This window comes from Macrobrachium rosenbergii, chromosome 17 (assembly GCF_040412425.1).
Source record: "Macrobrachium rosenbergii isolate ZJJX-2024 chromosome 17, ASM4041242v1, whole genome shotgun sequence".
In the NCBI taxonomy this organism is placed as follows: Eukaryota; Metazoa; Arthropoda; class Malacostraca; order Decapoda; family Palaemonidae; genus Macrobrachium; species Macrobrachium rosenbergii.
The window spans coordinates 32,773,265-32,800,646 of record NC_089757.1 but is presented as its reverse complement, the minus strand read 5'-3'; the positions used below and the strand labels follow the sequence as shown (position 1 = coordinate 32,800,646).

The 27,382-nt window shown below is 36.7% G+C and overlaps 1 protein-coding gene across 2 annotated transcripts in view; it reads right to left on the bottom strand.

Moving 5' to 3' along the window:
* Positions 1-6,317: 6,317 nt before the first annotated feature.
* The window catches only part of LOC136847845 (homeobox protein abdominal-A homolog), a 219,633-nt gene continuing 198,568 nt past the window's right edge, over positions 6,318-27,382 (bottom strand). For both annotated transcript variants that reach the window (XM_067119818.1, XM_067119819.1), the window contains one exon: positions 6,318-15,151. In XM_067119818.1, coding sequence (XP_066975919.1) covers positions 14,885-15,151 — 267 coding nt within the window. In that variant the 3' untranslated portion in view covers positions 6,318-14,884. The remainder of the gene's footprint in view (positions 15,152-27,382) is intronic.

Below are 27,382 nucleotides of genomic sequence, written 5' to 3'. Positions count from 1 at the left end.
GGTCTGTTTTGATAAAAAGTAAGCTTCCTTTTCGAAGGTCACCTTACTATAATATTTGTTAAAATTGCCAAGTAATACTTGGCGGACCTTCGACAAAAACATTGCCCAGAATCAACCATCACATATAAAGAAGCTTTTGAATGAGGCGAGATATGATCACTTTAGAGTATACAAGAAAAACAGAAGCAACAGATAATTTTAGAGCATACAAGCATTACTCTAAAATGGTCTTATTTCCTGTCACTCAAAAGTGTCTTAAAATATGATGGTTGATTTTGAGAAGTGTTTCTGTTGAAGGTCCGTGTTTTTTTTTTTTTTTTTTTTTTTGGGGGAAAGGGGTTAGTTATGACACTGTTACCTGTAGCATGCTCAGTTTACCTAACCTCGGCTCATTAATCTTAATGGGGTCAAGGGAATGTCATACTTCCTTAACGGCCATTGGCTGCCCATTATCATTTCTTAATACTCCATTTTGAGGGTACGATGTCCTCTTCACTCTCTCAGATTGCTAGCCACCCTCCCTCCCCTCGTTACAGAACCCCCATTCACTCCTATTTGTCCTATCCCGAGTCAGTGTCCCCTCCGTTTCCTACCTTCTTCTTAACCTGTTGGGTGATATCCTGTGATCCTACAGTAATGGAGTCGTGTCACGCACATCAAGGGATCTGTCGTCGTGCTAGTGGCGGAGTCGCCCATAAACTTTCCCATACATTCTTTTATGTGTTTTTCTTTTTTATTATTGTCATCGTCAATTTTAAAAGCCGCCACGTCGCCCCTTTCCTCTTTGTAATGGCTTCGTATAACAAACGGAACATGGACGTTCTTTTTCGTTTATGGAGGCGAAGCCTCTAATTTCTGTTTTGAGGGATGACGGCCAATTACGCGCAAGCTGTGGCCTTAATACGCAACGTTATTATTTTGCGTGAACAGTTCTTATGGCGACGTGATTGCCGCCTACCGACAATTACCATCGTCTTTTTACTTTAAATACTCTCTCTCTCTCTCTCTCTCCACACACACACACATCAATGGTCAAATTGTTTGGAATAAAACCTATCATATGATCATCTCTCTCTCTCTCTCTCCACACACACACACACACACACACACACACATTTATGGTCAAATTGTTTGGAATAAAGTCTATCATATGATCCTCTCTCTCTCTCTCTCTCTCTCTCTCTCTCTCTCTCTCTCTCTCTCTCTCTCTCTCTCTCTCACACACAAACACACACACACACTTATTTAGGGTCAAATTGTTTGGAATAAAATCTATCATCATCACAATCTCTCTCTCTCTCTCTCTCTCTCTCTCTCTCTCTCTCTCTCTCTCTCTCTGTCTGTCTGCGCGTGAGTGCTTGCGTGTTTCATGCACGCTTTATACGCTCGTATTCTCTTTGATGTATTTTGAGCGTTTAATGGCTTCCGAGACCATTATTCATCTCTGGTTGACGTGAGACATGATTACTGGACTCTCCGAATCTCTAATGGATATTTTAGAGCATTAGAGGACAATTTAGTAAAAGCAACCTCTATTATCCTGTCTAGTCAAGTTTGCATTAAAGCACAGAGTTCGTGACTGATTTCCAAGAAGAGATTGTCAAAACTTCCTTGGTGAATACTGTACAGGGGTGTCTGGGGGTTATAAGTCTAGAGGTATGGATTGAATTGGTTGTTCGAGTGAATATTGTTATTATTTTCTTTTCGTACGAATAGCAAAGGCTACGGTAAATCGTTTGAAAGCGCTTAATTTTTTTTATGACAGTTGGTTACACGGGCATGATTGATTCTCCATTGGTTGAAACTTAAGAATTGTTTCCTTGGTAAATGCACTTCAAAAATAACTCATGATTACGCGTTTTTTGTCTCTCCTAATGCCTTATCTCCTATTTTATATCTGAAGTGAATGAACCCAAGTCATTTCATATTAAATTAACTCGTAGTATCTGTTAGTACAGTTATTTATTAAATTCCTCTGTATTTCTAATGAATGGGATACGTGCGTATTTCTGGGTTAAATATATTTATATACCTTCCCTTTGTCTTTGCCCGTATGAAACAAAAACCTTGGCTGCTACCCGACCGGGGTTAAAACAAAATAATGAAGACAAGGGCTATGAGTTTCTTTTCTTTATAGCATGTTTTAAATTAAGTTTTTGAACGTAAATTTTACCTGTGTAGGATTCTGTGGTGTAGGTATCCAAAAATAGTAGAGAACTGAGAAGTATTTAAGTTCACTGCACGTGGGCATTTATGCATCATTGTTTATCAGTTTTCAAGTTACGCGGTTATGTGTAATGGGCGAGCATTGACGCGTGAATTAAAACCATTTGATTTAAACATTTGGCTTACTTGCAAAGGGAATATTCAGTACCATTTCAGCCTTCATGAAGACTGTAACGTCGTTGAAAATGATTTGGAATAAGTTAAAGAAATGTCATAAGTTTTAAAACATATTTGGGAAGTGTTTGATATATGTACATCAGTATCTAAAGTGATATTGTGATTTTTTAAGCTGTAAGTGAACAGCCCTTGAATGCAGCAAATAAAGCTTTTTAGAGTCTGGAGAATATTATCAGACGGAAGACATTTGAATGGTATTTTTTATTACAAGATTTTTTTTAGTGATCTTACTGTTTTTTATTACAAGATTTTATAGTGATCTTACTGTTGGTGACTGCTCTATGCATCTAGTAGTGTTGGATGACATTGGCCTGGGAGACAGTTTTAGTTTCTGGAAGCAAATACCTCACTTTAAGGTGGTTACTCAGAACTGTGGCCTTCAATAATGGAATATTAGATTAATGCATTTAGAGTCAATGGTAGAACTACAGAGTAAATTCTGTTGGGATCTTGTGTCAGTAGATGTAGCGAAACGTAGTCTCTTAGCCTATGCATCTCCATTAGTTTCTGAGGGTATTTTTTGTATGTTCTGTAATAAAAATTACTTATTTGTCCATAGCAAATAATAATTTTAGCCATAGCAAAAGCCTTATTGTTATGAGACTGACTATTTTTCAGTTGACCTATTACCCAAAGAGAAGTTTCAGTAATTTTTAGATTTCATGGAAAATTTCATTACTATGCCTTCTATCTTTCTTTTACCATCATCAACAGTTAATTAGGCACTTTTAGAGGTCACTCATTCTGTAAAACTGTTGAAAGGCAGAGCAGAAAACTGGTTATCTTGACGCGTGGACCTAGGCATGAATACAAAAGTAACTGAATTGATTTTTCAAATAAAATTAATTTTTTTTTTTTTTTTGAACCTAGAAAGCAACTAGCAACCTTTTTGTAAATCTAATAGAGACGTGACATGCACCTAGATAGTTTGAATGTGTGGAAAAATTGATTGCTGTTGAATCATTGTTTGCACTCCGTTAAATTATGTCCTCAGCAGTTTTTCCATTGTGAATATCCATTTCCTTAGAATTTACTGAATTTACTATGAATAAGCTTTTGGAAAATGACCACCAACAGTACTTGGATAAATCCAGAATATATTAATGGCCAAGGTTAAATTGATATAGACATCTTAAGGTTGTTCTTTAAAAGAAAAATTTTTTGACTTCTGAAAACTCTTCTTACATAAACATAAATGAAAAATCCAAACCCGTGAAATTTTCATACTTTTAACATCATTAGTAAGGTTCGAAAAAAGATGATAATAATTGAACAAGAACAGCGGAACTTGTAACCAGATATCTAAAACTGATTTTCCAATATAAAGTTATTAAATGCAATTCTAGTACTCTAGAACGTGTTTTAGAAAACAATGGCTTCCCTTTCATCCATTTTCTTAGGGAAAAAAGAGACCAATTTGTGAAAAGTGAGTGAAAATCTATTACTTATATCCTGGCAACTTTATCCATGTTTCCAGAGCATAAGACATTTCTTATATGAGGAACTTTTTATGTCCGGGCAAAAGCAAATTGCATGCTAGTACACAGTTTAGCAAAAGATTGTATTTTCACTTACCTAGAAGGGAACAATTTGCTACATTGATATTGATGGTGAAATGGGCATTTTCAGTTTGTAATCCAACGTCAGAGAATGGCATTACTTTGCTGGAATTTTTGAAAGGTGTTTGTAGTTAATTGACCGTAGTCTTGCAGACCTCTGCCATAGGAATAGTCTTGTACAGAACCAAGATTTCTTGCAGACCTCTGCCATAGGTAAAACCTGAAATCAAATGTTCCCATGAAAATATCTTTAAAAGTAGGTGTAAACTAGGGATTGTGAGTTTACAGACAGTACTAACGTCTAAAGTGATCCAGAATTTATTTTTCAAAAAGACATCAATCAATTAACTTTGTTTGAAGTTTGACGATATTTTATGATAAATCATTACAAGATGTTTAAGAATAGCTTCGAGTTTTCCCCTCACAGAGTTACCAAGTGTTAGGTGTACTACCTGAATCCCCCTTCTCCTTTGCAAATAATGATAGTAAGAAGAGGGGATATTTCGAAGTTATATAAAAACAGTTGTTCTGTGAGGAAATATAAGTTACTTAAAACTAATTCTTCTTACGGCAGTTTGTATGGTTAGCATAATCTGCTTTCCAGAAATAATGATAACTTCTTGAATTTAGGATATAACTACAGACCATCCAACCAGTGTTGTTTGATACACTGTGAGAAACATCCATTTCTGCTGAAACATCTGCGACGAGCTTTAGCTGCATCTTTGACGACGTTGAGTTTCTGCTGAAAAAGACATCAAAACTGATCATCATTAGTAATGTACAGTGAACACCTGATAATTTTATTCCTAATAAGTGGGGACTGTGTTAGGCCTCATAAGCATAATTACTAGTTTTGATAATATTTCAATTTAGATTAAGTAGTGGCAAGAGGCCTGTCAGTTTCATTTTGTAACTTTTTATAATTTTTCCTGTTTATTTCCGAAATTGCTGGTAGGTACTCTGTATTCTTGGAGTTACGGTTATTTTGAGATTCAAAGAGTCTGAAAATCGGTTTTTATAGTGGGATTCAAAAGCATGCAAATGATTTTTTCTTTGAAAACAAAGATTAAAAGAATATTTTTTTATATAGTCAGATTTAAAGAACCTGCGAATAATTTTTTTTTTCGAAAACATAGGGAGTGAAACATTCTGTTGAATACTAAAAAAAATGGAGATAGTCAATTCAGAATATCAAGATAACTTCTCAGATGTTGGTTAACGGAGCATGTTTCATTATTCTTCCGTTTTTACCTGCTTACCCTCATTTATTTATGGGTGTCGAATCTCCAACCCGCCAATTTCCATGTAAAACATAAGCGAAAGCCAAGATATGTATGAATACATTCCCCAGGGGTTACCTTTTTTTTTTTTATCGTAGATGAAGATCACAGTCTCCATTTTGACAGAGAAATATGGATATAGATCTAGAATAAAAAAAAAACACACACACACTGGATATTTAGCTGAACTGTTTCAACATCTTAGATAGAATAAGAGATTTGTTTAAAGATTCTCGCACATAAATCATCATGTATGGCCTGGGTGTTATCCTGAAATTTAAATAACCAGATTTCCCGAAGCAATCTGAACCAGCATCAGCATTCCCGGACTTATGATGAACTCACAATCGGCATTCTCATTCTCACAACTCAGTCCGTCCAAATCCAATGCGATAATGTATTTCCTTAAAAGGGACGTTAAGCCAAATTTACCCTTAAGAAAGGTCGGAGGGGCGGAGCTATTGTTCATTAATTATATCTCTCCGAGGAATTTATACCCCGAAATTGCAGTATAATGTCGTCAATTATAAATGTAGGACTGGCACGCCAGCCTCGTTAACGCCTCTATGGAAGGCGTCGGTAAGGGTCGTTTTGCCCTGTCTGCAGACAGTCCTTCCTACTCGTTAGTGATTGGTCTGCATAAATCAAATTATTTTTAAGACTCTGATCCCAGGCCTTTTGCCTCCTCCTCCTCCTCCTCCTCCTCCTCCTCCCCTCCTCCTCCTCCTCCTCCTCCTCCTCCTCCTCCTCCTCTTCCTCCTCCTCCTCCACCTACACACACATACACATACACACACACACACATACATACAGCACCATGTCAACGTTTTTACTGGAAGAAGGAATGAGTCATGTGAAATAATCTCTCGTGGTTACTCGTTGAGTGCAATCTTTCCTGGAAGCGATCCATCACTTTTCATTAGAAGGGCTGTTTAAGAAAAAAAAAAAACTTGTACAACTTATAACCAAGGAATCAAGCAAGCAAGCAGCATCTCCTCTCAGACCACATCTGTGCACGTCAATGATTTGCATGATTTCATTTTAGTGATTCGGTGTGCAAGCAAACACTCACTGGCATATTCTATAGTTTATTAGTTTTGTTGACTACAATGTACATTATTCCACTTGACGTAGGAGGCTTAAAGAGGACCCCTAGATGTTCCAAACATTATTTTTTGAAACAATAATCATATCTGTACATGATTCAACCCTTCTGGACAAACATATTTATACTAATGATGATGAAAAAATAATCATGATAAAATTTGGGCAACTGCAAAGTTTAACACCATGCAACGACTGTGATAAAGTTACACAAATAAGAAAAATAACAACAGAAATAATAATAATAATAATAATAATAATAATAATAATAATAATAATAATAATAATAATAATAATAATAATAATAATAATAATAACAGAGGAAACCATGCCATATTCAACGCCTTATGGTAATCAATAATTACAGTTTTTTTTATTTCTTTATAAGCCTAAAAACGTTCAGATGAGAAATGGGGGAAAAATAAAGGAGTGGTCCATTTGCAGAGATGAGAACATAAAATTCTCAATAATAATAATAATGATAACAATAATAATTATAATAATAATAATAATAAGAATAAGAATAATGATAACAGACAAGAAGCGTTCGGAGCTGCCATGGTTAAGTCGAACGCCTTTATGTTTTTTTTTTTTTACTTTAAATAGGTCTAGAAGGGTACACACTTACAGACACAGACTTAGACATGTTCCGATGTGCAAAGACGAACGTCAGTTGTGTGTGTGTGTATGTGTATCTGGTCATATGTATACATACGTATACAAGTATGCAACAACAACAAAAAAAATCGTAGCTCTAAATGCTAGTCAATACACAAATACAACTGCTATATGTCTTACTGGGTTTCGTAGAGCTTAGAAAAGAAATATTACAAAAGAAGGGGGGTGGGCTTGTGGAAAAGAACCACATGAATGGAGAGAGAGAGAATGTGAGTGAGAGAGCTTTGTTTTTTTGGGGCGGGGGTAGTTGGGGGGGAATTGACGTTCATTTTTGCACCGCAAAACACGTCTTGAGGAATAAAGGTCAGTAAGGACAATGAAAGCTTGTCGCCAGGAAGCTTTGTTTTTTCTTATGACGTTTGTCTATTTTGGCCCTGATGATGTTCTCTTACGTGACAAAAATTCAAAAATTCAGATCTGAAGCTGCTCCTTTTTTTTTTTTTGAGACCGGGCAAGTTTCCTTTTTCCTCCACTTCGGAAAGAGAGAAAAGTATTCACTGAAAGCGTTCCCTCCCATCTCTCTTCCTCCATTCACTCCCTTCTCCTCCTCCTCCTCCTCCTCCTCCTCGCCTCCCCTTCCGTTTCTGAGGGACGGGAGGAAGAGAGTAGTAGAAGTCTTGGCAGTCAGTAACGAAGGAAAACTTGGCCTTTTCTTAGACTATGAAGCCTTTCTTTGAGCGAGCATGTATCTTAATCTCTCTTCGGAGCAAACGTGTGTTTGTGTGTGTGTGATGACTGATTGATTGCTGGTGTTGTTCTTGAAGTTACAGAGAGGCTTCCCAGGAGAGCCATCATCTCACCCCTGACCTTGGTTATTTCTACAAGCACAGTTGTCTGAATGGCCCACGCAGACCCAGATGTCCAGTTCTTGAGGTATCGATATAAGAAGGACGGCAAAGGGTTGCAAAGGAACGTGGCTTTCAATTTTCTCTTAAGAGCTTTTGAAAAGGCGAGCTTCGAAAATATCTGTAAACCTGGAATAAAGAGAATAAGCTCTCATTTCTCTCAAGAGCTTTTGCATTGTTTTGTTGAACGCGAGCTTTGAAAACATTTGAAAACCTGGAGAAAAAAAATGATAAGCTCTTCATATCAAAATCGTAATAATCTCTGATGGTTCTTTTAAATGGTCCATAAAAAGAAGAATTCGCTTTGATTGTTTATGATGATGCCAGTTTCGAAAAAAAATCTCAAGAGTAAAAATAAATAGACTGGAGAGAAAAAAAAAAATTAGACTGACGGGTTTTCATCCAAGAATGACATTACTATACTGCAAGTCTGGAGCGAATGCGAAACGATGAGATATAAAAAAAAAAGGAAGAAGAAGAATAAGAAAGATGTTAGTTAGTGCTATTTACAGTTCCGGAGTAACCCCGTGTGAACTTAGCCCTGCCGTTTCTGAAGACATTTAATATTGATCCGTCACTTTGTTTTTTCCCTTCTGTTCCTTGACTTTCCTTTCCTTGGACCTTCTTCCGGGGACGACACCATGTCTTCGAAAGCCCTAGGTCTAAGCGGCCGGACAGACCTACACGGACAGAACATGTAGACTTTATGTACACCTACTATGTATAACACTGGGATGGCTTAAATAATAATAATGAAAAAATGTGTCCTAGCCTGTTCTGTGGTTTTGTACGCATTTAACAATAATGTTGCCTATTACAAATACAATAATAAAGATGAAACAATGTACACGCATTTTATAACAAAGACATATTATTTTTTATTGGCCTACTCGTCTTCAGCCAATAATGATTGTTAAGGTGAGCAACGCTATTGCCATTTGTGTTTTGTTCCTCTTCTTTTGTTTTTTTGTTTGTTTACTTTTTCCATGTTTTTTGAAACTGAATCCTGACGAGTGTGTAAAGAAACCCGCTCGAGGCTTCCCGTACCGAGCCTCAGGCTTCGTTGAAACTAAACATACCTTCAAAGTTCTGTTTTACTCTGTATTTTTTTTATTATTTTATCTGCGATTCTCTGACTGCTGTTTCTTTAAATTAGTGAACAACATCTAAAGAGCGTATGTAGTGCACAAAAAATCATCCGCGAAGAAGTTGGAGGAGGAGGAGGAGGAGGAATAGGAATAGGAATATGAGGAGAATAGCATGGGCAGAAAGAGAGGACGCAGCCAATCATCATTGCTCAGCTTTTACGAAAAGCTGGAAAAGACTTCAGATGATTCTGAGCACCATGGAAGAACAACTTTAGGTAAAACAGTCCTCTCTTTAGTTGGGATGGGACTCCCTTCCCCTACCCTGATCGTGAGTTAGGGAGAGAGGGAGGGATGAAGGAATGAAGGAATGGAGAGAGAGTCTGGATTTGTTTTGGGTTGGTTGAGGAGGGGAGGGAGGAAGGAAGAAGAGGAAGTGGGGTTGTGGGTTGGGGTTGGAGGGGGGGGGGGGGGAAAGGAAGAGAAGAAAGAGGAGAATCAGCTACATTAACTGTACTAACAAGCGAACAATAGAAAAATCTTATTAGACTTTTTACATGGAGTATTGTCAGTGCATCGTAAATATTTATACATGGTCCTACTAAAAAACACATTGTGCAGTCAGCCGCATGTAAGTACAAATTATTTGGCATAACATACGATGAATAAAAGGTTTCTTATTAATTTTTATACAGCAGCTTAGCATACGCATAGCCATTTTGAAAACACACATAGAGAGAGAGAGAGGGAGAGGGAGAGGGAGAGAGAGCTGGAGATAGAGAGAGAGAGAGAGAGAGAGTGAAAGATAGAGACAGAAACAGAGACAGAGAGAGAGAGAGAGAGAGAGAGAGAAATGACCAACGGAAAATCTTACACGTATCTTTTTACTTAAAACTTCACAAAGGACATTTATAAAATTACTTACAATTTTAAACATCTATGGATACACTTTTTTTGTAGAACACTGACACCAAGGTGGATACATCAGTACACAGCACTTTTCCGCATTACACGTGCATGATTCCTCTTGCAGTTACTTTTTTTTGTAATTAATATATATATATATATATTTATATATATGTAGCTTATCTGGCATGCCCTTGGCCTTATGAACTTGGTACGTACATTTGTCCCAAAAAAGATTATACAGCTTATTTCTTAGGTCTGTCTGAAAGGTCCACATATTAAAAAAATATTTGACACTGAAGAGACTTACAAGCGAACTCTCTCTCTCTTTGCTGAACAGTATGATCCCTTGAGCTCACTTTTTTATCTTTTATTTTTTTTTAAAGTAATGAGTTCCCACGGGTTTATATATATGTATGTCATTGTCATCATGATCATCATCATCATCATCATCACCAAAATCATCATCATCATCATCATCACCACCATCGTCATCATCACCATCATCATTATCATCTAACATCATCCTCTACGCGTAAGAACATCGCAGAACACTTAACCGTAATTGATTCGAGTCTCGTGGGAGCTTGTAGATGATGATGCTTCAGAGGAGGCCAGGGTATCTTTATATATTCGGTAAAGATACTGCCTGCCTCGTTGAACGGTCCTAAATCAGTCAAGTCACATAGTTGTATATTTTCCTTTTTTTCCATTTTTTTGAATATTGCGCACCGCCGCCTCTCCCATTGGATAGAAGAAGCAGCAGCATCAGCAGCGGTAGTGGTAGTAGTTGTAGTAGTAGTAGTAGTAGTAGGAGAAGTAGTGGTAGTAATAGTGGTAGTATCAGTAGAAGTAGTGGTAGCAACAGTAGGTCTTGCGGCTAACATAATGGTATGTAAAGGACTTTCTCTATACATCCTTAGCGACAACGGCACTAGTGTAGAAAGTTTGAGACCTTCAGGTCGGAGTAGAAACTTATTTTTCTTTTTTTTTATGTCACCCGTATAGCCTACCTTTTTTTTTTTAGCACTTGATCTCTTTGATTCATTTTTGTTTCGGTCTCCATTGACAAAGTTTATCACACCCAGGAGAACTTTTCAGCAGCTGCGACACAGTTCAAGTAGGACATGACAAATACATCAATTCCTGTTCTGTACTGAATGACACAGACCATATACAGTATAGAGTCCACCAGACGCGCGGATGTGCACACACATCCTTAGACATAGGGCAGAAGCTAAAACTGGTAGTGGACAGAGTAATTTCGAGTTACATCAATCAATAACCTCAGGTTTTTTGTGGTAAATAATTTTAAATTTAATATCTATTAACTGTGAGATATGAATGTATGTGTCTGAGGTGGAATGTAAGGAGCACATTATTGAGAGTGTGATTGCTACAATTTTTAAAATCTAAAATTTAAGAATTTGAGTCTTACCTAAAGTTCAATTTGCTTTAAAATTATTGTTTAAAAAGAAATTAATTTTTCATAGTACAAAAGATTCACTTGAATGCGTCTATTTGAAGAGTGAAATGAATGTCTGGTAAAAAAAAAAAAGAGGCAACCCATTTACATAGTCAAATTCACTTCAGCCTAAATAGACTTACATATTGTATAAAGTAACGGAAATCTAAGAAATTACTGAGTAAAACTGAGTAAACATTAATGCTTATCCTGATGTAAGGGATAAAATGTCACATTCTCTGTCTCAAAAAATCTATTGCTATTGTTTACCTTAACAACGCAAAATAGTTAGTACATTCACTAGTTCCTCTCCATAAACTCCTTATCTAATTTCGGTGTCGAATTTCCCTGTCGTGAATAAATGAGCATACTTCTTGCTTTCAAAGCAGCGAAATGTTTGCCTTTACGTGAGGGAGATGCACAGTCACATGATTGTAATTTATGGCTTATGGACATGTACCCTCATCTGTGTATAACTGCAACAACTTCTGAAATGTGAACTGGTTACATATGCTTCCATAGTCCAAACTCCACTGCTACAACCATTCAATAACTTACTTATAAAACATAACACGCTTTCCCATAACAAATACCTAGTAATTTCTACACCTTTTGGACATGCCTCTTAGGTTATGCCAATGAATTTATCAAGAAGGTCCACTTCCAATATTTATCTAATCTATTTCCCCTTTTGGTTTAACAGAAATGTGCCAGTTTAAGGAACAACTAAATGGAGAAAAGGTGTCGTGATCTTCAGGTTGTGTTGAAGTTCACTCTCTCTGTGTCCTGAAGAAAGCATGTCCAATTTCTTATCCCATATCAGCTCAGTGATAACCCGATTGATACTCTGGCTTTTGAAGGAAACCAATCATTTTTTAATTTCGTGCAAAAAAATAATAATCACTCTGAAACGAAATAACTCGAGTAGAATTTTGACTGCAATCTCTCAAACTATGAAACGGAGAAAAGCCAAAGGCACAATGAAGCCTCATCTGTTACTTACAAACTATACAAAAAGACCCTGTGGCCTGCTCTGGCAGGAGGTCGTGGTGTGCTTGTGCAGGAGGTCAAAGCCAGGTCATTACAACCAGTGCTTCTCTGCAGCAGCAACAGCAACAGCAGCACCACTCCCGTTCTGCCTTACAGTACAATTCACATTTCACGGTGGCCTCAGGCATATGTGTGTGTGTGTACATACATAAACAGTAATTATCCACACAGATCAATATTACAATTATCATAATTCGGATGAGAGAGGTATCCGAGGGTGAGTTTCCTCACTGAAAAAGTGAGGAAGAAGTACCCTGTCAGATTTCCCTAATTCTACTAATTATTCATAGCTTCCAAAATAATATTTAGTAACTTTTAAAGCTCAAATTTAGCATACCAGATATTGCACTAACGCCTCGTCAATCATCATCATCATCATCATCAATCAACATAGTAATCTTATCATCGTCATGCGCTAATCCGCACTCATTGAAACTCTCTGCTTGAGTTTTTCCATACTTACATTCAATTTAAAGGCTTTTAAAACACAATGATGCAAATAAAAATAACAGCATCAAAAATAGCAATAATTAATGCAGATACCTAAAGAATAAATGTACAATTTAGCTCTTTGATGATTGCAGAGAGTTTCAACAACTATTTTTTTTTGTACTGAGCCGTGGTATCTTTGGGGCATAACATGTACACAACAAAACAGACCCATTACATGTGCACCAACCATGTACACCTGTATGGCGGCTGCGGTCAACTTTTAAATTGATTCCGAAGACAAACATAACAATTAATACAAATAAATATAATTCATTTACAATGTAACAACTCTCAAGTCACTGCACTACATTATTTCAAAAAAAAAAAAAAAAAGAAGAAGAAGCTACTGTATTCTCCTTTTTTTTCAGAAACTTAAAGCTTAAAACCTTGCTTATATTCCTATTTCGATTCTTTCATTTCTGATTTCCAGAGCACTAAACAAGCTAATAAAAACACTAGTCAAATAACATGGAATATTTTACAAAACAGTGGGAGAATTGATTTGCTATTTTTTTTATCTGGGTTAGGAACGGTATCTGGGCATGATGGTTTCTTTTTTTTTTTATCTGGGCATAATTGTTCGGTTCCATTACTGCAGTTTCCTGTTGTAGATTCTTTTCCATTGTAGATTCTTTTCCACGAACAATTCATTCACTGGTCGTTCACTTTTGTCATCTACTCGAACAAATCAAAGTAAAGGCAATCTAAGAGTCCCTTTTTCTAACCTAGGATACTTAAACGGAGGATCTTAGGATTCTAAGTGTCATCCCAGAGTCCCGCGAGAAGGAAACTTGAGATCGATATCTGTTCCTGTCAAACACTGATTCCTGTAAATGTTATTCATCACCTCGGAAAAAATATAAAGAAATTGGGATCATAAAGTATTAATCCTTTGTATGCTGAACAGAGAAAACCTGGGTGGTTCATTATGTATGTGTGTGTGTGTTGTGTGTGAATGAAGCTGCTTTTTTGTATCATATTTCGGTTTTCTTTTTTCGGGAGTCGAGATTGGGGAGAGAAGAAAGTCCTGTAGTGCCTGCAGAGCCTCGCGAAGGCTCCAGAGGGGAGCCTCGTGAAGGCTCCAGTGGGGAGCCTCGTGAAGGCTCCATAGAGGAGCCTCGCGAAGACTCGAGAGGGATCATCAGCTTGGCCTGCAAAATCAAACGCGATGGTAAACTGGGGTCTATATCACAGTTTCCAAAGGTTGTACTTCACTTGGATCTTGTTACATCAAGAGTCTGGCAGAATATGGTATTTGTTATAAACTGGTGACTGGTCTATTCTATGGATTGAGGAAAAAAAAGAGCAGATGTTTGCTGAAGTCTTTGTTATTCTCATTGTTGCGTTCACTGTTTTTAGAAGTATATATTCGAATGTGCATCCTTCCTGGCTTCTTGAAATTCCATAGGAACACATTTCTGTCAATACTCCGAAGAACCCCCCCGCGCGTTCCGGACCCTGTACCTCAACACCCTACATCTGGAATTTATGGAAACTGGAACCAGTAAGAGCTCAATGGCGTCAGGCAACCAAGAAAGGTGAAGGGTTACTTTTATGAAAGGCTTCGTCACCGTCTGCCATTGAAAATGAAAGTGTCTCTCTCTTTTTTTTAACATCTTATTATTATTATTATTATTATTATTATTATTATTATTATTATTATTATTATTATTATTATCATCATGATTCCAAACACCGAAAAAAAGTACCAGTCCTCCACTTAGACATGAGCTATTTAACACCTGGTATAAAATAGAATGATCACCAGATTCAATTTCCATATTTCGAGATTGTACTTCAAATGCCTAAGAGCTATTCAAACTAAATTATTTATTTTCTCGAGAGGATGATGAGGGCCGGGGTGGGAGCTGGAAGGGGCGTAGCTCCAGATGGAGTTGTGGACGTGAGAGTAGTTGGGGTGGGCGTGGGCGTGCATGTCATTGGTGCTGGTGGGCGTGATATAGTGATTACTGTTTAAATAAGCACGCCCGAGAGGTGGGGACTGGCCATGACGTTAAGTCGCGGCTGTGGTGTCCCCGCCGGCCCCTCCTCCCGCCGATGATGCGGAGCCTAGCGAGGAGGAGGACGCCGAGGAGCCGTTGGAGACTGAAGCTGATGTGTTGGATGCTGGGGGCTGCTCCTTGTTGCTTTTCTTGTCTTCTTGCTGTTGCTTCATTTTCTCCTGTTCTTCTCTCTCCCTCCTGACCTGTTCGTTTATCTCTTTCACCGCCCGCAGTTCCTTCTTCAGCTTCATGCGTCGGTTTTGGAACCAGATTTTCACCTGCGGAGCAGTGGAACGTCAGTCAGGGTGAAACATGGATGTATTTATCTATCATTCATCAGAAATCTTATATATTTAAATACACAGTGTTGGTTTTCAATGTAAAAGTTAGATTGATACCAAAAAATTTCCCCTCTATTCTCAACAAACCTTAAAATTATCACATATATTGTAAAGTGTATTCTGCATCACAAGTGGTTATTAGGCTCATGCACTGCACTTGCCTGGTTTAACAGTTTCAGCTGATGAATTACTTCATATGATGAATTGAATTAATCATTTGTAAAAACTAAATTGTACCAAAAATTCCTTCTACTCACAGCAAACCTTATGATATTAAGTGACTTTAAAATTATCATAGATATTGTAAAGTGTATTCTACACTATAAGTGTTATTAGGCTCATAGTGAAGTAATTTCAGCTGATAAATTACTTCATATAATAAACTGAATTATTCATTTGCAAAACTAAACTGTATCAAAAAATCCCTTCTACTCACAACAAACCTTATAATATTGACCTTAAAATTATCACATATACTGTAAAATGTATTTTGAACTACAAGTGCTTATTAGGCTCATGCACTGCACTTGAATAGTGTAGTCATTTCAGCTGATGAATTAATTATTTGTGGAACCAGGAATAAATATTCCCAAGTAATGAAGACTATTAGTAAAGTATTTATGTTTATCAAGTCACTGATCAAGGTAACAAACCATTACGGAAACAGGGTTGCTCTTACAAATTGTCTTAGCACGACACACACAAAGAATGAGAACACAAGATGAGAATCTGCTCGTTAAATTTAAAAGTAATCTTGACCTAATTTGTAAAACATTGGTTTGGTTTTAGAAAAATAAAAAAAAAAGAATTTTTTCAACATTTGAATAGTAAAGTTTCTAAGCATAAGAATTCAAGTTACACCGGTTGGATTACATAAGGAATAAATATGTTTTGTGCTGTTTAAATAGTCAATTATCTAAGAATAAAAATATGGGTTTTGATATTCATAAGACTTTACAGCAGTATCAGTCTGAAAAAACAGTTCGTTAACATGAAGGTGAGAAAACAGTATTAGATTAGTTAAAAGACATTCATTTCATTCAAAGTATGAAAATAGTTTTCGTTTGGAAATGAAATGTGAAACTCCTTAGTGTAGTCCTAATTTTGCCGAAAGGAAAATGAAGTTATTCATGACAAACCACAGTATATGTTTATCAGTACATTACTTTAATATAGGATGATAATAACTTATTAACCATAACCAGAATGGAATCAACAGTACCAAGGGGTTCAGTCATTATAAGACACGACTGAACAGCCACCCCATTAAACCATTGTGCTTGGAAACTGCCGTCCTTGTCACCCATCTGCCGTTTTATTAATTTACCAGCAATGGCAGATAGAGATGACCTGTAAAGCATCATTTAGTTATTCTTCTTCTTCTGCGGAATCTGCAGGTCTGCTTCGGAGGATGAGTTTTCAGGGGCCTTGAGGAGGATATGACGAAGTGTGGGTAGAAAAAAAAGGGGGTGGGTGTGAAATGTGCGTCTAATTTGACACTTGAGCTCTTGTCATTTTCTAGACCCAAGTTTTAATGACTTTCAAATGTTATAAGGTTGAATTAGCGCACAGTCTTTTGTTCAGTTTTCTCTTCGTCCTCATCCTCCTCCTCTTTATCCTCCTCCTCATCCTCTCATCATCTTAGTCTAATGAAAAGAATGAGGACAAACCGTTCCCCCTGACTCGCCGTCTGGCAGTGTGCTTTGTGCCCTCACTTCACATCCTCACACACTCGTGTCTCTGATGTTTTATCTTTAGTGGATCCTCGTGTTTCTTGTTTTTGTGTGTGTGTGTGAGTGTTCTTTATTCGCCAGACTTTATTTTCGTCTGTCAGTCGCCTTGTCTGCGTATATTAACCCCGACTTCAGTTTCAACTCTGTTGTTCCCACGGATGATGATATTCTTATCAACACTTCTTTCTTTCTTTCAGTGATTCCAACAGTAATATTTGTAGACCCCAATTCTGCACTTTCTCTTAATTCTATTATCATCGTACTTCACTTCTCACACCCACCCCCCTTTTTTTATTCTCCTCGATTCTCGCCAGGGCGATCATCATTATTCCATAATGTTTCCTTAGACCATCAACCACTCCCGTTTCTCTCGGCTCTCGATTACTTGTAGCTTGCCCTCGCCTTGTTTTAGTATCACGAGAGCCATTACTCTAAGTGATATGTGACTTTGCGAATGAGACGGAGCACATAATCGTACGTAATCATTAGAGTGTTGAAACATTTATGAAAAGCCGTCAAAGGCGAGGAGGAGGTTCAGGACCAGTGGGAGAGGAGGAAGACTGACTCGAGAGAGAGGGAGAAACGCCTGAAGTCACGATGAGACTAGTGATAGAGCGCATTCATATATTTTTTCTTTATTTCTGAATGAACCGTAGCGTGACATTATCACCTCGCGATAAATTAAAAAAAAAAGGATCTTTTAATATATTCTTGCAGCACGATCACGTTTAAATTCCCCCTCCCCCCCTCCCCCCTACAAGTTACTCGCGGATACGTCGATGTTTGTGAGGTCGAATAGCTGTTCTGAATATGGTTGCCTTGATTACAATCTTTAGTCCTACGGCGAAAGTGACCAGGAATGATATACACTTATTTTGTTTAGCGCTCCTTTATACATTTTTTTTAGTAAATAACTAGGACAAGAGAAAATCGCAACTGATTTTGCGCAATATTTTGTGGCATTGCTTATTGCTTTCAAGCAATAAATTACAAGATAGGTCTAAGTAAATGTGGTTTGGATACCAGCAGGGTGATGCTTTTGCTAGGCTGATGTATAGACTCATCCTTCCTTATTGCAAGGATATATCACCATAGATATTTGTTTAATAAATTTCTGAGTCTAGAGTGAAGGCATATATCAGGCACTAGGTACGATGATTCTTATTAAAGACTTCACGCATTTTCTGGATAGAAATAGCAAATTGCTCAGAGGATTGGAGGGTGACAGACAGCAATATCTAATTTTAGACGTGTCACTGTTGTATTTGAAAACTTATCATATCAGCAAACCAGAAAGTTATTGTTTCTTTTATTTTATATGAGGAGCGTTGTAAACCTTGTTAAAATTTTCGTTTCAAAATTTTTCTAAATATATATATATATATATATATATATATATATATATATATATATATATATATATATATAAAGTAATAATAGTGGGGTTATATAACAAAATGTTCTAGTGGGAATAATGCTGACAGTTGTCATGTACTTAATTTTTTCTTTATATATTTCCTTGTATTTATTATATCGTTCTTATTGCTCTCTTTATCCCATAGTTTCTTCTGTTGTACATCATCGCCAGTTATGATGCCTATGAATTATTGTCTCTTCCATCTTACCATATCGGTGTTTTATTGGATTTACATTTATCACTCGCCAACTCCTTCCCCAACATTCCTTCTCTCTCTCTCTCTCTCTCTCTCTCTCTCTCTCTCTCTCTCTCTCTCTCTCTCTCTCTCTCTCTCTCTCTCTGTGTGTGTGTGTGTGTGTGTGGAGCAGTTATTGCTTTTGATGGATGACGTTACTGTATTCACCAGCGATGGTTATAGCACATTCGTATAAAATGTGAAAGAGTGAATGGCCTCTCATTGTGTTGAATCCCTTTGTAAAAAAAGTAGGTGCCTTGTCAATCCAATAAGCTTATTGGGAGCATTCTTAAGCCCTTTTGGAAAGAAGGAATGATATTTTTTGCCTTTGTGAGTGGTTTATTAGAAAGAGCTTTAGCCCATTTTGGCCTAGACTTAATTTTTTTTTTTTTACATATCTTCAGAGCGTCCAAATTTGTTTCGTAGGAAACAGACCCGATTTCAAATGGCTGATATTTAAAATTATTATTATTGTTTTTATTTATTTTTTTTTTTGAAAATTCAAATCAGGGTTTAGAAAGTGAACATTTCGGACCAGTGATAAACCTGTTCTGAAACGGGAAATCTCTTGGTTATTTTAAAGCAAAATAGGTAAATGATGATAGGTATTTGGAAAGTAGAGAATGAAAAAAACTGCCTTAGCTTAGCCTCAGCTTAGATGATCATTCAGTAATGAAAACCTTGCCAAGATAATGCAACTTCTTACCAAGTATCACTCTTTGGTTGCATTTTTCTTGGCTAAATTGCCTAGGAAAGGAGACCTCTGATCATCCAGAGCTTCTGGAAGAAGGAAACAAGTAATAAACTAAAGACCAGGGAAGAAAAGATAGACCGTAGAATCTTTCAAAATTGATTTGTGGTTATTAAAACTGGCGTCACAACATCTACGTTCTTGACGCCGAGAGAGAATCTGTCTGAAATCAGGGGGACGTGTCCTCAGTAACACACACACACACACACACACACACACACACACACACACACACACACACACACACACACACACACACACATATATATATATATATATATATATATATATATATATATATATATATATATATATATATATATATATGCATATATATATATATATATATTTATTTATTTATTTTGTATTATAAAATTCAGAAATTCTTAAGACTTATTTTATTTTTCAAGGGATATCGATTCCCCAAGGTACTAAAAATACTCTCAGCATTTCTCAATGCAATTTTTTCCCGTAATATTTCTTAGGGAATTTTCAATTCAAGCAGCCTTCTTCCGCATAACAGTAATGCGCATGTTATGCGGTGGTGTTAAAAGATTTTCATGAGAAATTGTGCTTTCGTGTGCAGTAACTGACATTGAATAGAGACACTGAAATGTGTTGCAAAGTGAACTTGGTTTTGGCAATACATTATATACATTATGTGTAAAAAAAGTAGAATTTTCCTCCTTTTATAATGAGGAAGCACTTACATTCTGGCACTGGTTAATGGAATAACAATGAATTAATCATTCTTTCTTTCAGTATTTCCTATTACCTTTGGAAACTTGAATTTCAAGTCAATGGCCCATGTATGCTTGTCCCCTTAGGAGGTAGTGCCGTCAGTGCACCTCACGGGGTGCACTGTAGGCATTACTAAAGGTTCTTTGCAGCGTCCCTTCGGCCCCTAGCTACAACCCCTTTCATTCCTTTTACTGTACCTCCATTCATATTATATTTCTTCCATCTTGCTATCCACCCTCTCCTAACATTTATTTCATAATGCAACTGCGAGGTTTTCCTCGTGTTAGACCTTGCAAACCTACCTACTCTCAGTTTCCTTTCCAGCGCTGAATGACCTCATAGGTCCCAGTGCTTGGCCTTTGGCCTAAACTCTATATTCCAATTCATTTCTGTATGCTTGTTCCATATGAATAGGGTTCATCTTCTGAATAGTAATAACAATAATAATAATCATCATCATCATCATCATTATCATTTGAAGCATTTTTTTGGTGTGAGAATTGTGAAGGACTGGCCTCACCCCACATTTATTAATATCTCTTATTCTTCACATTCCTCCCCTTGGGAATTCCTAATTAACATCGCATTCTTTCGTCTTGTGCTATGAAGTGCATCTCGGCAAAATGCAACTTCACGCCATCCTTATAATTAAACGGAAGTTCGCGCTCCTGTTGTTAATTGGACTTTAGTGAAACAGCAATATTTCCATCTCTCGCGACCCGGAGTTAGCCGGTTGTTGGATGCAATGATTGCACAACTTATATTTTTTCCTCCTTTTAAGTGGATTATCTTTCATCACTCTCAGCAGTGTGGTGTTTTTTTGTTGGGGGGGTTGGGGGTCGGGATACTGCAACGTCGCAGATGCTCTATACAATAAAATAATAAAGATATATGACATATCTGTCGATGCATAATCGCGTTTATTGACTCAAATAAGAAGCAATTGCTCTCAGTGTCACTCAATTCGTTCCATTGGGTTTGACAGGTGGGGAAGGTACCCACCCCCCGGCTTTTTATGATGCCGTGAAATGCCAAGGAAATGCAGTATCCTGCATGAATGCAGTGGGCACCAGTCTCCTGTATAGCAAAGGAAAACTAGTCCTGTATGTTGGCGCTGTTTTTCTGATAACTAGTCATCTCTTTCTTTATTTCCCCTTACTTTCTGTTACGTTTTACGAATTATCACCATATTCTTTGGAAGCTTGAATTTCGAGTCAATGACCCCGTGGGCTTGTTCCATATGAATTGGGTGGGATCATCTTCGGAATAATAATAATAATAATAATAATAATAATAATAATAATAATAATAATAATAATAATAAAAAACACTCATAGTAGCACGAGTCGTAAAATGGAGAAACAAATCCACAGTTATGTATATGTACATATATTTAAAGATAAAACTGTTCATTTAACTTTCCCGAAAGCTACCTGTACAGTTTTAACTTCAAATGTATGTACATATGCAGATGTGCGAATTTGTTTCTCCAATAATAATAATAATAATAATAATAATAATAATAATAATAATAATAATAAAGTTTCTTAACGGGAAGTAGCGGCTTTTAAACATAGCTCTTTCAGCATTAGATTAATTTTAGCCTTTGATAGAGGGAGTTTGAAACCTTAAAGGGTATCAGGCACTGTAGATTAATTTTAGCCTATGATAGAGGGAGTGTGAAACCTTAAAGGGTTTCAAGCACTGTTCGTAAGACACTGATTAATAGGTATGGCAAAAGATGGCTGGTTTGATCGGTGATAAACCAGATTATTTCTCTGTGGAGATTTTTATTTGAAATAGCGATATATGTTAATAACCAGTGAATAATAACATTCTGAATGGGAGTTGAACAGCACAACTGTACTAATATATTATATTAAGCTGACAAGAATCTGATGGAGAAACTGAAAAGAGAGAGAGAGAGAGAGAGAGAGAGAGAGAGAGAGAGAGAGAGGAATTGTTATTTAGTTAAGTTTGGTTCTTCGCTGGTGCAAAATTCATCGCACGAAGGAACTCATGAACAAAGGCACGAACCAACGAATGACACTTAGTAAAGCTTGGTACTTTGCTGGTGCAAAATTGAAAGCACGAACGAACTCACGAAGGAAGGCACGAACCTACGAATAACGTTTAGTTAAGTTTTGGTATTTCTTGGTGCAAAATTGAAATCACGAACGAACTCACGAACCAACGAATGACACTTAGTTAAGTTTTGTTCTTTGTTGGTGCAAAATTGAAAGCACGAACGAACTCACAAACGAACCAACGAATGACAATGAAGTTCTGTTCTTTGCTGGTGCGAAATTCAACCGATGAACGAACGCACGAGAGAGAGGAATTGTTATTATTTAGTTTACTTTGGTTCTTTGCCGGTGCAAAATTCAACGCACGGACGAACTCACGAACAAACGCACGAACCAACGAATGACACCCAACCGGCCCATCAGGGCAACAAAGACGTTCCACGGACCGTGGCAATGATAGTGATTTAGCCGTGGAGCGGATTCTCAATCACGGCCAGGCTTGTGATTTTGGCTTTTCAAAATGGTCCTTTCCGCGTGACGAATTGCTTGTCGAGAATTATTATCCACGTGGAAAAATGGTCGAGAGAGGATTGGCCAATGGAAAGTGCTCTCTCTCTCTCTCTCTCTCTCTCTCTCTCTCTCTCTCTCTCTCTCTCTGTTTGGTCTGAGGCGTACGTTTGTTTTGATGTGTTGACCTTTTTGCCATGGGTACGAATGAGAGGTCTGTTATTGTCTTGTTTGTTTTTATTTTACCTTGAATTAACAAAATAGAATAATTTGTTTAAAGGAATTAAAATCTGTGATTTAATGTCTTTTCTTAAAATCAGTGTAGACACCATTATTAGAATTATTTCTGTAATCAAAGTAACACCTACACTTATTTCAAGATCCTTTGGTTCTGTACCATATTCAAGATCCTTTGGTTCTGTACCATATTCAAGATCTTTGGCTCTCTACCATATTCAAGAACTTTTGGTTCTGTACCATATTCAAGATCCTTTGGCTCTGTACCATATTCAAGATCCCTTGATTCTGTACCATTTTCAAGATCCTTTGGTTCTGTACCATACTCAAGATCCTTTGGTTCTGTACCATATTCAAGATCCTTTGGTTCTATACCATATTAAAACCCACAGTCATGTTTTATTATTTTATTTTATTTTACCGTGAATGATTAAAATCTTTCCATTTACCATTAAAAAAAAAGTTTCTCCTAGTCAGCTGATTGACTGACATGGAGCATAAACTTTCCGTCCCTGAGACATTAACTTAAGAGGTGAACCTTGAAATGATTGATCTATTGCAACATAGTATTGTAAAATTACCTATGACACATACGATGTGATTCTGTAAAATGCTTGATATGTGAGCAAACTATCATATTTTGATATACTCATGCTTGAAGAATGAATATATTATTCCACTGGAAAGGGTGACGTGACAATATGCCGTGTGAACTAACGGAATTCGAACCTAGATACTCACATCTAGGAATGCCTTTTACTCTAAAGGTTCAAAGGACTGGCATAATGTGGATTTCCTCGTAGTGGGGTAGCGCCGTCAGTGCACTTCATGCCGTGCACTGTAGGCATTACCTAAGGTTCTTTGCAACGTGTCTTCGGCCCCTAGCTGCAACCCCCTTCGTTCCTTTTACTGTACCTCCTTTCATATTTTCTTCCATCTCACTTTCCACCCTCTCCTAACAATGGGTTCTCAGTGCAACTGCGAGGTTTTCCTCCTGTTACACCTTTTAAACTTTTGCTGTCAATTTCCATTTCAGCGCTGAATAGCCTCATTGGTCCCAGTGCTTGGCCTTTGGCCTAAATTCTATATTCAATTCAGTTCTTACTGCGGATGTGATGATGAAATTCCAGTTCTGTACGAAACTGGATATGATAGGTTCCAAACAGCTGTCAAGTTTGGATATGTCAATTTCCTCACCTACATGCATGAAGCCTGAAAGTTTTGCTAAAATTATCAGCTTGAATCGCTGAACAAATAGTCTTAGAGTGTACTTTGTAACAGGATGCCTTACTGAAGGGCTAGGATGTGAACAGCCTATTCCATGAGTCCTGTAACCCTTTTTATGCCAACTCCGTCAGCATAAACTTTGTCAGGCTTGTCGTAGACTGAAGTGATTTGTTTAGATTACAGTAGAAGATTGAATATATAATTTCATAGCATACAAGCCAAGACTAGCATAAATGTTATCCGTATTATATATATATATATATATATATATATATATATATATATATATATATATATATATGTATATATATACTGTATATATATATATATTATATATATATATATATATATATATATATTATAAATTATGTATATGTATATGTAATAGATATAAAATTAATAATCATATATATAGATATATATATATATATATATATATATATATATATATATAGCATCGAGTTAGGGGAGAAGGAGAAGTATTTCCTTTCAATGTACTTTATTAGGCTGACGTTTCAAGACCATAAACATTTTCAAAGCTATAAATTAAAAAGACAACAGAATTAAAAATAGACTCAGATTTACAGAAAAAAAAATTTTTACATAAAAATATAAAAGAAACATAACGAAAGACAATGAATAAAATGATGCTGGAAGGCAAAAGCTGAGTGACATTCGGTCCGTTTTGGTTCAACGGAAACTCACGAGAGTATAAAGAGAGAGTGTTGACGGGATTGAGCATTTAATTGGGACACTAGTTGTTTAATAAAAAGAGATTCTAGATGACTTGGTGGTCATTCAGCTTGCCTATTATTTTGAAATCTGTAATTGATATTATATTTACTTTTCCGTATGCAGAAAGTTCAGAGGTTTGATAATTTAGCACCGTTCGAACTTACATAGATGAGTCTAATCTCACCTTCAACAACCTACACGGAGCTTCCTCAGGTCACATCTGGGGCAATTAAAAGGTAGCAGACTCCCGAGTGTCATCAAAGGGTGACCTTTCTTTATATTTAAACATAGATTCGATCGTCATTATTTGTTGTACTAGTTTCACTTCGACAGTCGGTAAATATTTGTTTTATTATCTGTCGTAAATCTTGGTAAAAATGTTTATCGTAGATAAGGGGACACTTGCATAGAAAAGGTAGTTTAGGTACTCGTTGGTATTCTGAATTTTGGTTGAAAAATATTGTAAAAATTTGCGCAAATGTTCGTAAAAAAGCCAGATGGAAACAGTTATTAATAAAATATTGGTGGAGATACAGAATTTCCTCGTAGAAAACCATTCCAATCAGATGCTTAAACTGAGGCCCTGTGGAAAATGATAAAGTTTAACTTAAAACCAAAGAAAACAATAGCTGTAAAAATTAAACCCCAGACCGGTAAAGTTTTTTCCTAAAAATCGTGGTATTAAAATGATCATCACGAGCCATTATATCCCTAAGAAAGCAATTTATTTTCACTTTCATATTCGACTGTAAACTTTATGTTTGGATGCATTTGGAGCAGGCAGACTCAAAGTTAGCTTCATCTGCTCTATCTTTTGTTTACTTGAGCAGAAAGGTGTCATCAACATATCTGCTGTAAAAGCGGAAGGCAGAAGCCAAAGGGCACCGTTCAGCAGGCGCTCCTCCAGGGAGCACATAAAAATATTTGCAAGGTAGGACCTAATGGAGATCCCATGGCCATTCCGTCAGTTTGAACATACGATTTCCATTAAAAATGAAGGCTGTGTCCAGCACGGCCAATTGCAACAGTTTTTTAAAATCCGTGATATTAAAATTATTAAAAATGGTATCTGGGTTAGGAAAAAATTCAGGGTCTAAAAATAGTATCCAATTGTTTCTTCCACAGGGACATTAGTAAAAAGTGACTCCACATGAGACCTATACTTACCTCATATGACACTCCTAATTACAAACTGGCTAAATTTCTAGTCCCACTTCTAGCACCCATAACTACCAATAATTATAGTATTAAAAACTCCTGATAATTTTAAAGAAAGGATTTTATCACAAGACTCAGATCTTTTTATGCTAGTTTAGATGTGGAGTCACTTTTTACTATCAGTCCCTGTGGAAGAAACAATTGATACTATTTTAGACCGAATTTTTCCTAACCCAGATACCATTTTTAATAATTTTAATATCAATAATGGATTTTAAAACTTTTGCATTGGTCATGGGTGGACACAGCCTTTCATTTTTAATGGAAATCGTATGTTCAAACTGACGGAATGGCCATGGGACTTCCATTAGGTCCTACCTTTGGTAAATATTTTTATGTGCTCCTGGAGGAGCGCCTGCTGACGATTGCCCTTTGGCTTGCCTTCCGCTTTTTTTACAGCAGATATGTTGATGACACCTTTTCTACTGCTCAGGAACAAAGATAGAGCAGATGAATTTCTTGAGTATGCCAACTAAATGCATCCAAACATAAAGTTTACAGTCGAATATGAAAGTGAAAATAAATTGCCTTTCTTAGATATAATGGTTTCAAGACACGATGATCATTTTAATACCACGATTTTTAGGAAAAAACTTTACCGGTCTGGGTTCTAATTTTTACAGCCATTGTTTCTTTAATTTTAAGTTAAACTTTTATCTACCCTCTTCCACAGGGCCTTCAGTTTAACATCTGATTGGAATGGTTTTCACGAGGAAATTCTATATCTCCACCAATATTTTATTAATAACTGTTTCCCATCTGAGCTATTTTACGAACATTTGCGCAAATTTTTAAATAATATTTTTCAACCAAAATTCAGAATACCAACAGTACCTAAACTACCTTTCTATGCAAGTGTCCCGCTTATCTACGATAAACATTTTTACCAAGATTTACGACAGATAATAAACAAATATTTACCGGCTGTCGAATTGAAACTAGTACCAAATAATCCAATGACGATCAAGTCTATGTTTAAATATAAAGAAAGTCTGCACCCTTTGATGACCTCGGGAGTCATATACCATGTTTAATTGCCCCAGATGTGACCTGGGGAAGTACGTGGGCTCCACTCGTAGGTTGTTGAAGGTGAGATTAGACTCTCATCGTGGCGTAAGTTACCGAACGGGTGCTAAATTATCAAACCCCGAATTTTCATGCATAAGAGACCACGGAAAAAATGCAAATATAATATCAATTACAAGGATTTCAAAATAATAGGCAAAGTCTGAATGACCACCAACCGTCAATACTAGAATCTCTTTTTATTAAACAACTAGTTCCCAATTAAATACTCAATCCACGTCAACACCTCTATACCTCTCGTGAGTTTCCGTTGG